Source organism: Rhinolophus ferrumequinum, chromosome 10 (genome assembly GCF_004115265.2).
Source record: "Rhinolophus ferrumequinum isolate MPI-CBG mRhiFer1 chromosome 10, mRhiFer1_v1.p, whole genome shotgun sequence".
Taxonomy (NCBI): domain Eukaryota; kingdom Metazoa; phylum Chordata; class Mammalia; order Chiroptera; family Rhinolophidae; genus Rhinolophus; species Rhinolophus ferrumequinum.
This window is the reverse complement of record NC_046293.1, coordinates 31,695,724-31,708,337: the sequence shown is the minus strand read 5'-3', so window position 1 is coordinate 31,708,337 and position 12,614 is coordinate 31,695,724. Positions and strand designations below refer to the sequence as shown.

General features: G+C 35.5%; 1 protein-coding gene across 1 annotated transcript in view; it reads left to right on the top strand.

The window, feature by feature from the left end:
* PLCZ1 (phospholipase C zeta 1) overlaps window positions 1–4,217 on the top strand; it is a 32,276-nt gene extending 28,059 nt beyond the window's left edge. Inside the window, exons 10-11 of the mRNA XM_033118462.1 lie at window positions 3,217–3,366; window positions 4,132–4,217. Of these exons, the coding sequence (XP_032974353.1) occupies window positions 3,217–3,366; window positions 4,132–4,217 (236 nt within the window). The remainder of the gene's footprint in view (window positions 1–3,216; window positions 3,367–4,131) is intronic.
* Window positions 4,218–12,614: the final 8,397 nt, after the last annotated feature.

The window sequence follows — 12,614 nt, the reverse complement described above, 5'->3', positions numbered from 1 at the left end:
TGACCTGAAACTTTACTACTTTTTTTCACTTTTTCCTCATTTTTACGTTATCCCCAATATCACTGAATTAAGAGTCATTTGATGGCTGAAAATCTACTTAGCTTCTAGCTTCTGTGTAAAAGAAAGAATTTATAATTATTCTGATACAGCATGTTATACATTTGTACTTCACTACTTGAATTATTTTACATGAAGTTCTGTGGCTTCTGACTCATGCTAAGGATGCCATAGAAACCTACTCATACAGTGTTTGGAGTCACAATTCAGTCATTTTTGCCAGAAGGGAAATACAGGGGTGGAAGAAATGACTTGGGTAAGATATTCAGTGTTCTAGCATCCCATGATATTTTAGGTAATACAGTACTGACATTGCCATTTCTTCTCGGAGGTTTAGATCATTAAGGGAATTAGAAAAGTATAGATTCCTAGGATTAACCCTTGGTCAGGATCACCTTGGAGAAGACCTTGGAACTGATCCTTAAGTCTAGAATGTTCTTTGACTGGATATTCCCAAAGTATATTGGATTCCATTTCAGAGTCTAGAAATATGCTCTAGGCTAAATGGAATCGACAGAGAAGCAGGTGAAATTTTATTAGTGTTTTTCTTCTTGGCTGATAATCCTCTTTAATGCTCACCAGCTGCTTGCCCCTGTCCCTGCCCCAATAAGTATTCTGGCATGGTTGCTAGTGCAAATGGCATGGGAAAAAAGATTTGGGAAGTTTTGCTACCTCCTCCTATGTTATCCATGGGAAAGGATATTGGTGATGACTTACTGCCTTAGTTGATACCCCTTAGAGCTGAAGGCACATTACAATGGCAATGTCTGTGAAAGGTGACTGCTAATATCAGGAAGCTTTTAGTAATCGATCTCTCGTTCTCTCTATCCTCTTACTTGAATCTTCATGGCTAAATGCACAGAACATTTACCTATTCAGTGCATCCCTTATAATACTATGATATTCCCTGGGTTTTACGGGAATATCCCTGCAGGAATTCAGTTTGGTTCATCCAGCATTACTGAGCCCATTATTAAAAACCTGTTGCTAAGTATCAAGAAGCTTAAAATCTTGGTTTATTGGATGTATTATTATGTATGTCCCAACTAACTCTATTATAGATAGTTTACAGTTCAGTATGGGAGATAAGATATAAGTAAACCTATTACGATAAAGAGTTATCAGTGCTTAAGGAAAGTACAAAGAATTGTAGTGGAAAGAGTGAATTTGGAGATAGTTCTAGAAGAATGAATAGAATTTTTTTTTTTTTTTTTTTACAAAGATTGGGGATAAAAGCATTTAAGGCAAAAGGTGTAATATGAGTGCTAAAACATGGAGAAGACAAAATTCAAACATGCTAGGGAAAAGTAAAGTCAAGATGAGTGAAATACAGGTTACTTAAGAAAGATTAGTGTGAGATAAAATAAGAAAGGTATATTGGGGATGGTCATGGATAATCGTGAAAGCCATGATAAAGCGTTAGGAACTTTCTTTTCTATAGAAAATGAATAAAATTAAAAAATTTAATCAGGGATATAACACTAATAGAATTGAGCCATAGGAGACTTGCTGCAGATTAGATAAAAAGTGTATGAGAGGGAAATGAGAAATACAAAATAGAATCAGGATATGATTTCACAGTTAGAGGATGTAGAAATCAGGTTATTAAGAAGGAATTGTGATATCAGAAGATGAATGGAGGATGTATGTGAAGAAGACTAGCAAGAGTAAAAGTTTAGATGGCTGGGAAAAAGGGGTCCTAATGGCAATGAAAGACATGAGCATCTGGGAGGAAAAAGATCACATTTGGATAAGGTGTAAAAATAATTCTTTATTTTTGATTATGCTAGGGAAAATTATATTTGTAACTATGAAATTTGGTATTCTATTTTATTTTTTTTGACAACTAAAAGGAATTTCTCATAATATATATTATTGTGTGTGTGTGTGTGTGTGAGAGAGAGAGAGAGAGAGAGAGAGAGAGAGAGAGAGAGAAAGAGAGAAAGTGTTTGTAGAGAGTGTATAGTGAAGTGGTGTTGGAAGAGGTAGGTGGAATAGATCAATATAAGAATTTTGTGCAGATATTTTGCAGTGTCTGCGAAGAATTGACTCTTAAACTTGCCCCTGTACTCCATGGAATTATTTCTCTTCTTAGGGCAAGGTAATACCGTCATTATTACAGCATGGTTAAAATTAGTTTTATGTATTTGTGTCAATTTATATAAATTGAATCCTGGATTACTGTCCAGTAAATGTGCACGTGTTGAACGCAGATACACCACAGAAAACATAGATAAAATATAATTAGCCACAAATTTTTCTGTGTGTCTGGAAATGTAACTCAAAGAACAAAAGCTAAAAAAAAAAAAAAAAGCAAAAGCTATTGACACAACATGCATAGCATTTCCTTTGTCCGTGAAAACCAATGTGTATTGTTTCTCTCTGAACCTTTGAGTCTTTATTAAGTACATTATATTTGATTTGGATGTGAATTTCTGGATTCCATTAAATTATGCTTAAATATTGGAAGGTTTGCATTACATTGTGACACAATTTGGATTACTTGTTGTTGGGATGATCTATTTTGCTAGAGACCTACATTACTCATCAACTTTGGACTTTAAAAACAAGTACTTAGTAAAAAGAAAGGTCAAGAGCTGGCTTTAGAGCACTTATCTAGTTTTTAGGCCATCGTCTATCCATGAGCTCTGCTCATAATAGGACCTGGTATAAAAAAATGATGTTACTTCTTTATATCTCAAGTTCTTTGTTAATGAAATGCCTAAACACAGCAGTCATATTGCATACCGATTAGACATTTCTTCTCTGAAATCAGACTCGATTTATTTGATTTCTTGTCCCACTACTTAATGGTTGTGTATGTAAAGCTCTTAAGAAGTTATGTGGCAGCTTTCTGGCTCAGTTTTTTCATCTGTAAATGTGGATAGTAATAACCTTCTTATGGTTGTTGTGAGGATTAAATGAGATTATCTACTTAACGTTCTTAGGATACTACCCAGCAATAGGAAACACCCAATAAACATTGTTATTGTCATTATTGTTTTCTCAGTGGGTGTATTAAAAATTGAAGTGCTCTAAAACACAAGCTATTATTATTAAAGTATTGAAAAGAAAAATTTTGGAGAACAGGTATTATTCATTTTTTCTTAGAAATAGTGTCTATGATTCTTTGATACTATCTGTTTCTTTATGTTTCAGCTTTTAGTCCAAGATGGAATGAAACATTCACATTTATTATTCAGGTGCCAGAATTGGCATTGATACGCTTTGTTGTGGAAAATCAAAGTAGAATAACTGGAAATGAATTTCTTGGGCAATATACTTTACCAGTTCTATGCATGAGCAAAGGTAATACTCCTAAAAGTTAAATGATTGTGCTGACATTTAAATATAAGTTGAGTTTACCGGAGACATACTTTGATATAACAAACAGCTCTATCCATGACAGCCAGATGTAAAGGAAATTTTATGTATTGACACATGTTTTCTTTTGATGGAATTATAGAAATACAGAATGTGAGATTGGGATGTGGGATCTCTAGGAAGACTAATTTGACAATCTCGGCATGTATGAGCATCTCTTTACTTGGATCATAGCTTTTTTGTTTCATTTAAGAATAGTCATAACTATCATAAAGAAATGAAGGATGGTAATGAAAGAGGAGGGAGAGCCAGTGACTCATTCTTCCCACGTGAGGAGAACCAAGACTATTCTTTCTTGACTGTTTTCAAGGCTCCATTTATGTTACAGTTACCTTGCAGGGTGATTTACACTGTACTCCCAATTACCTCCTCTCAGTATGTTTCCTTTTCTAACACTCCCTGAGACAGACCCAGGAAACAGAATCTGAAGCAGATGGGTGGTGGCAAATTTTGGAGCTGCTGCACTTTGAGGGAGGAAAAGCGTGAGCTGTCTGCTCAGTTACTCAGTAGGAAGTCAGAATAGAAACTTAAATATTTCAGTTTTGTGGAAAATTAATAGATAAATAGAACTATACAGTCATAGTTTTCAATGTATGCTTAATAAAGATATGTTCTTTCTCAGTAGTACTGTAAGACCATTGATGGTTAATTTATTTTGATTGTTCTAATTAGATATGATTCCCTTTGCAGGTTACCGTCATGTTCCTCTGTTTTCCAAAGGTGGGCAGAGTCTTGAGCCTGCTGCACTGTTTATTTATGTTTGGTATGTCAGATAGCAACCAATAGTACCTGACATATTGTTAGCTATACATTGCAATAAAACAGCCAAGATAAATTTCGTCTACTTTTTTCCTTTTTTTTTTAAACACAGAGCAAAATGACTATTTACAAAAATGGAAGTATTGAGCGAATTCACTTGTAAATATGCAACATAGAGCAGTGGCAAAAAAAGAAAAGAGAAATTTCAGAGGTTCCTGACCCACTGTGGCATTCTTATCAGTCAGTTTCTGCCGCCTCTCTGCTGCTGAGGCTGCTCTTTCAGCTGGCTTGTATCACTTTTAATTAGTAGAATTTACAACCTTTTAAAATATGTCTGATTGTATAAGATACTTGTATGTTGGCAAATCTTTGGCAGTATAAAAGAAATGTGAAATCTAAGAGTGTCTCAACTTTTCGACACCCACTATTGCTTATTGAGTGGGAAGCAATTAGATTTCCAGGCATTTTGGGTCCTTTTATATCCTAGATAGCAATTAGCCCCTACATTCTCTTGCTAGTTCTTAAATGCTGTGCACTGGATTTGGTACCCTGTAATTATCCAGACATTTTTATGAGTGCATATGAAATTGATTTGTATTCAAACTATATTCAGACTCCGTATCTATAAAAGAGATCTACTGTGTGGATTTACATGCTTAGATCTCTGAAAGGATTTGCAACATTTCTGAATCTGTACTAAATGTACTTTGAAGATTGTCTCTTGATTAGAGATGAGATTTCTGTGCTGTTTCATATGCTGAGCTTTTCCCCATCAACAGGACTTTGCTTTACTAAATGTCATGTAGAGAAGAATTAGTTCCTTATTAACCATTCTTCAAAAACCAAGCTTATTAATACTAATTGTACCACATTGTTGTATGGTAGTGAGGTGAATGCACCTAGCATAATTTTTGGCGAATTAGGGAGTCCTCATAGGTACTCATTGATATTAAATCTGAACTTATAACTAAAACTATAACTAAATATATATATATATAATTTACAACTAAAATATATAAAAAAGACTATTTGATATGTACACTAATGCATTAGCTCTTGATAGCCAGAAAAGTACAAAATAACTCATCAATAGTAATGTTTTACTATTATCATAGTTGACCCTTGGACCTAAATATTCAAAATAAAAATGCCACTGGGAAATAAAATATTCAAGCTATAAGTAGTGAGAAATGTCCCAAATTACTCAGCGCATAATCATTCAGATTCTACCTCATGGGCTCTCTGCGTGTAAGATTAGGGTACACTTTTCTCCGTAGAGATGCACAGCCAGTTCTCAGAGGGGTGCTTCCGTTTTGCCAGGCTATGGGAGGGTCTTATTTACATCATCTCTTGTTCAGCCTAATAGTAGGTGGGGTGTTTAACTTTCTCTAACCTCCTAAAATCTTTTGAATATCTGGAGTTTGATGAGATTTAAAGACTTTTTCAGAGGAGTTTTGCAGGAGAGTTCATTAATTCTGGTGCAGGATAAACTTTTTCATTCTTTTTTCTCATTTATACCAACAAGATTTGAAATAAGGGGAAAAAAGGATATATTTCCTTTTCTCACCTTTTGTTCAGGTATCAATAAAACTCAGTTCACTAATTTTGAAGACCAATTGTTTCATTTTTTTTAACATTCCATTTTAAATTAGAAACACAATTTTGAAAGGAAACATTAGGTTATTTTATTTTCTGTCTAATAATCTGGGATGTCTTTAAACATCTCTGGTTCTGTTTTGGGGTGCATTATTTACCATTTACTTTCCCCTTGAAATTAAACAGGTATCATCATCATCGTCATCATTGTTATTATTTTCTCTCAAGAACTTTTAACAGATACTACCCATAGAAACTCTGCAGTCAGGGAATGTTCTTATATTGGAGAAGGTTTGGAATGGTGTCATAAGCCAGCTTTAATTTGTGTTTTCTCTGCATGATTCACGTGCAGAAAAAAAATAGTGTTGATGAGTGGAAGAAAACAAAAGAAAGGGCTAAATGAACCACTGGGCTATGGCAACAGAAGACCTTTTAACTTTTAAACTTTCAGTTTAAATGTCAGTTCCTCAGGGAAGCTAGCATGATCTCCTGGATTAGGTCATGTTCCTTGGTTTGTGTTTCCGTACAATTGATAAAAGTGATAGAACTGACTGCACGATCAGGGAGGTCTTGGTGTTTCTAGGAGCTGGCCTGATGCTCATAGTTAGGCTCATGGTATTCTCCTGTTGAACATAAACAGTTTCACAGAGCATCAGTACCAGACAAGGCCCCTCTGTGACCACAATGGATTGAGAAAAAAAAAACAAAACCACTCTGTAATCATGCTTGAACACATGAAGTTGTTCAAGTTGAAAAAAAATACAAACCCTGAAAAAATAGCCCCGTCTCAACTCTCTTTCGGGCATTCTGACCAATGACTTGCATCATGGTACATGAAAGGTCTTCGCTTGACTCAGATATGACACGTGCATTCTAACAGCAGGGTGAGTCAGCCCCAATCAGATTTGGTGATATAAGCCTTCCTAAATTGAGGGACATGAGATTGAGTGGAGTGCTATGCATGAGAGTGCTATTTTAGAGCCTGGGCTTCTGGGCTTGCTAGAAACTTTTATGGAGTTGCTTGTACAATATTTATGGCCAACCCCCATAGCCTGAACAATCATTTAACCAATGAAAACTATTTCTAATATCCCTTATGTTAATTGACATACTCTCGTGTAGGTACAGTCAGGAATTTGTATAGCCCTTATAGTAGCCACTTCTGGAATATGGATTCCTTATTAGAGTTTAAAAATATTAGCTAACCTCTTTGGAAGACTGATTAAAACTAATTTATACCCACACAAGCACACCACATACAGAAACACACATGCTCATACATATATACGGAGGGTGCCAAAAAAATGTACACACATTTTAAGAAAGGAAAAAAAACTGTATTAAAATTGTAATACTTAATATATACCGATAACAAAAGAGGAATACAAGTCACGTGTATACATTTTTTTGGCACCCCCAGTATTACATGTTTTATTCTGAAGTTAATTATAGATATCCAACCAAAACAAAAGATAGATTTGTGCTTGAAATTTTCAGATATATCTATTTAGAATACCCAAACAATTGTTTTTGTTCTTAGTCTAGAACAGTGGTTTTCAAACTTATCTGCACACTGGAATCATCCAGAACATTTACAAAAAATGTTTTCAGAGATTCTGATGAGTTGGGTGTGGCATACTTCGGTATTATGATTTTTAGAAGCTTTTCAGGTTATTCAAATGTAGTGTTCTCTAAGTGGTCCTTGGCCAGTAGCAACAGCAAAATCTGGGAACATTTTAGAAATGCAAAGGCCTGAGAGGAAGCCCACCAAGAAATTGAAGGGAGGGAAGAGAATGAGTTCAGGATATCTATTCCTCCCAACGAAGTCACCTTTGAGTGGTAATGTTCCTCAGTGTGACCTGCTTCCTTTCTGGTATTTGATCAATAAGAAAGAGTCAGGAAAAAAAAATGTCAAAGGATGAAAACAAGTGTTCTGATTTTCTTTTATATTCCCTCAAGTGTGATGAGAAGTGGGAATAGAAATCAGCCTCCAGCATACAGGATGTTAAAAGTATATTAAATGGTACAAATTTACTTTTATGTGGCTGTTTTACTCAAGATTTGTACTAGTTTTCTCTTTTTCAAGTTGTTAGACTTTAATTCCAAATTTTGTATTGAAACTTACATAATCAGAGATACCACATTAAATGATTTATTGAGAAATGATGTAGCTAGCACATAACAAATGAGTAAAAGTAAAGAAACAATCAAAAGCCTAATTCTTATCTTAACTCAGGAAAAATTTTTGGCTAGATGAACCATGAGGATTGAGCTTGGGGGTGGTTCGTACATGATTGTTACAGAAGAGACAGTAAGCAATAGAGGTTCTGAGAATTAAGTTAGAATGAGGAGAGACACCTGTATTTTCTCATTAAAAAACAGTAACACAAAACAGTTTTCCAAAGTAATATATGCTAATTCTGCAAACCCGAGAAATGTTAAAGCTATAAAGCTATAAATCATGATCAACCATGAAATAAAATAATCTCTTTTAATTCTTTTTGAATTTTGAAAGTACTCTCAAATCTCCTCTTTCCTTCCTTATTTCTGTAGAGCAGTGCATCCCATAAAATTGTCTGCAACAGTGGAATTGTTCTGTATCTTCTCTCTCCAATAGGGTAGCCAGTAGCTCCATGTTATTATTTATCACTTGTGATGTGGCTTGTGTGTACTTGTCATGGGGCTAGTGCCACTGAGGAATTGAGTTTTTAGCTGTGTTTCATTTTAATTAATTTAATTAGCCACCTGGGGCTGGTGCCTACCCTATATGCTTCTCAGTTTCAGGCTTTCTGTTAGGCTGACTCACTCACACACCATCCGTTATCATCCACATATGCCATGAGCACACCCTATTTTTCTGATATGTGTCTATTTCTTCCCCACCCTTCTCACTCTACTATGGATTCGATCCTATAAAAAATATCGTATCTTATTTGTATGGCCCTTAGAAGTTTACAAAATGCTATCACATACATTATTTAGTTTGATCCTCATAATAAATACAACTATAAACTATGTTTTTCTTAAGTGATTTTCCGGAATGAAAGCTTCCTAACTGATTTGATCAAGTAAGGAGCTCATTTGAAAGACTGGCAACGTAGACACTAGTGATTCTGGTTATTGGTTAGAAAAGTGGTTCAGAGTGATAATGTGAAAAGAAAACTGAAGTGGGCATCAGGAGACATGTGTTTGCCATGAGTAACAATAATAATAATAATAATAATAATAATAATAATAATAGTAGTAGTAGTAATAAAGTCATGTGTTAAGCACTAATGATATTTCAAGCATTGTGCTGAGTGCATTATATGCACTAACTAGTTTAATTAACCATCATAGCAATCCCAGGAGAATTTGCTGATGAAGACACTAAAGATTAAAGAAGTTAACTTTTCATTGCTTATTTAATCCTCTGTAAAAGTGAGAACCAGATATTTATTTAAGTTCACCTCCTGTTCTCTGTAACACAGAGAACTGGAATGTCTACATCAATAATCTGATTTTTTGGCAGTGTCTATTCTGATCTTGGTGTGTGTGTGTGTGTGTGTGTGTGTGTGTGTAATTTTTGTAATTGTGGAAAAAGGTAGCAATCAAAAACAGAATAACTCTTTTGAAAAATTTTATTTCCTAAAAGTATTTTTATACTGATCTGGTATCAAGGTAGCATATTTTTATTTTATGATTTGATATCTGTTATGGACTGTGTGTGTATCCCCAAAATTCATATGTTGAAGTCCTAACCCCAATGTGATTGCATTAGGAGGTGGGCCTTTGAGAGAGAAGTCAGTTTAGATGAGGTCATGAAGATGGAGCCCCCATGATGGGATTAGTGCTCTTTGAGGAAAAACAGACAGTAGAGCGCCTTCTCTCTGCCACGTGAGGATGCACTGAGAAGGTGGCCATCTTTCAGACAGGAAGAGAGCTCTCACCAGAAATTGAATCTGCTGGCACCTTGATCTTGGACTTCCCAGCCTCCAGAACTGAAAAAAAAGTGTATGTTGTTTAGGCCACCCAGTCTGTGGTATTTTGTTATTGCAGCCTGAATTAAGACAATATCTTCTAGAATCTCACTGAGAAAGAGTTTAAAAATTGGGGTAATTATACCTACCAAACAGATTTATTGTAAAGATTAACTGAAATAATGTATGTAAAATGCTTACTACTAAGCCTGTCACATAATAAAGATGCAAAAAAAAAAAAAAAAAAAGCCTAAGTATAGTTGAAAGAGAAAAAGAGAATATAGCCCAGTGGTTAAGAGGATGGATTCTGGCACTTGATTTCTCAGGCTCATATCCTCTGTTGCCTACTAGACGTAGGACCTTGGGCAAAATACTCAATTTTTAAAAAAGTTTTCACATCAGGGGAACTAAGAGAATAACCATTCTTATCAAGATTAAATTAATAAAAATACATAAAGAATTTGGAACAGCATTTGAAACTTGAATCCCTTATACAAATTAGCTATTGTGACTATTATTATTATCATTTTTTTTTTTGCTTTAGCTTTTTTTCAGTGGGGGCGGTTACTCGGATAACTTCAGGGTTATCAGAGTAAACCCACCTAGAGCTCCTTTCCTATTCTCTTATTATTTTTCTCACATATCAACTGATTATTTTGGTTTTTGCTCACATTTATAATTGGCTAGGTGAGCTCTGTCTGCACTTGTGCATTCTGATGAGTGGGCAGATGAGCATCAGAGCAGGGTGGGCCTGATATGTGTGTCAGCAGGCACATCCCTGGGCAGTAAGTGTAAATATGGTGTTTGAGCACTTCTACACAGAGAGTAATACATGGCCTTCCTGGTGTGAGGTGAGCAGCACCTTGCAGAAGGGAGATAAGATCTGCGAACTTCCCCAGAATGTTTGTCCTATCTTCAGCGTGCCAGAAGATGACTGTGCGGCAGGCATAGTCTCTTTGGAGAAGGCAAGGGGCTGTAGGGCTGCGGCCTCGGTGCTTCAGTGCTGATAGGTGGTGGGTACCTATGTGAGTGCTGCTCTCAGTTCCTGTCTCACCTGAAGAATTTTGACGCTGCATGTGTGTAACTTGGGTTCCACCTCGTTTCCAATAGATGATCAAGGTTTTCCTTTCTTCCTTTGATCACCTTAGCAGGAGATTAGTAAACTGGTAAACTTACAAAAATGTACTAAATTCTTCATCTCTTCAAGAAAAGTATTGTCAGTAGGGAACTTCTGGTGAATATAAATCTATTTTATACAAACTTGATAGGAGTTTCTTCTTAAGAAATAACATCTTTAATGTTATATTACATAAAGGACATTATTGAAGGTACAGCTGGACTTTTTTCCTCTCAAATTCCACTATCCACTGGTCCCTGAGAGGCATAAGATGTGTGGATAATAAGGAGGTGGAGGCAGGGGTTGGGGAGAGTTTCTGATAATATAGGTTGAGGCTGAGGAAGAGAGATTCTTTAAACCCACTTGTCAGTAAGAGATGGTAACTGGATATTTATTTTGACTCCATCAAAAATCTGATTATATTTAGGGTACTGTCTCCTGAAGGTAGACCTAGGGTAAAAATCTTCCCATTGCTTCTGTTCCTCTTCAGGGATTCAAAGTTTTCCCCAGCCCTTTACCCCACCCTCCATCCTATTTTGTTCACTAGGAAAAGAATCTGGTAGAGCCGTGATCTGAGTCCCTCATCTTATGGCAGAATGGAGTGGTAGAAGTTGTGTGGACTTCAAAGTCAAGTCAGAACTGGGTTTGATTGCTGGGTTCAAAGACATTTCTTAACCGTTTTGAGATTTCATTTTGTTTTTAAAATGAAGATACCATAGTTTATTTTGCAGAGTTTTGTGAAGAATAAATCCTATAGTGTAGGTAGAGTGCTTTCTGCATATTAGTTCTTCAACAAATGTTAGTATTTTTTCCCTTTCTTTCTATAAAAATTGGTGAACAAGGAGGTTGATTAAGAAAGGAACTCAGGCAAAGGCAAAAATGTCTTAACATGTTTTTTTTAAAGCCAAACTCTAGCCTCTAGAGTAGTTAGTTCACTTCAATTATATCCCTAAAATACAGTACTTAGTGTTGCTAAAGATTATAACAATGTCTTTTCATTTCAGCCTGAAAGACCCCCCTCCCCCGTGCCCTTTAGCATTTCTTGTAGGGTAGGTCTACTAGTAATGAGCTAGAGAGCTCATTTTTCTTTTTCTGAGATAGTTTTAATTTCCCCTTAATTTTTGAAGGACATTTTAATAGATATAGAATTCTTGTTTGACTTTTTTTTTTTCTTTTAGCACTTTAAATATACTAGCCTGCTACCTTTTGGCCTCTATGATTTATGATAAGGAATCAAGTAATAGTCTTATTGAAGATCCTTGTACACGAGTTGCTCCTCTCTTGCTGTTTTCAAGATTCTCTCTTTGTCTTTATTATAATGTGCCTCGGTGTAAATCTCTTTAGTTTATCTTACTTGGAGTTTGTGGGACTTTTTGGATGCAGGGATTCATATATTTCATTTAATTTGGGAAGTTTTTGGTTATTTCTTCAAATATCCTTCCTGTCTCAGTCCCTCTCCCCTCCCTCCTGTGACTCTTAATATGCACATAGTTAGTTGTATGTTTGATGGTATCCCACGGGTCCCTTAGGATTCATTTATTTTTCTTCTTTTTTTCCTGTTTCTCAGATTCAGTAATCTCAACTGACTTATTTGCAAGTGTGTAGATTGTTTCTTCTGCCAGCTCAAGTCTGCTGTTGAACCCCGTTCATGAATTTTTGATTTCAGTCATAATTTTCAAATCCAGAATTTTTATTTGGTTCCTTTACATCTATCTCTCTTTTTATTCTCTATTTATATTCTC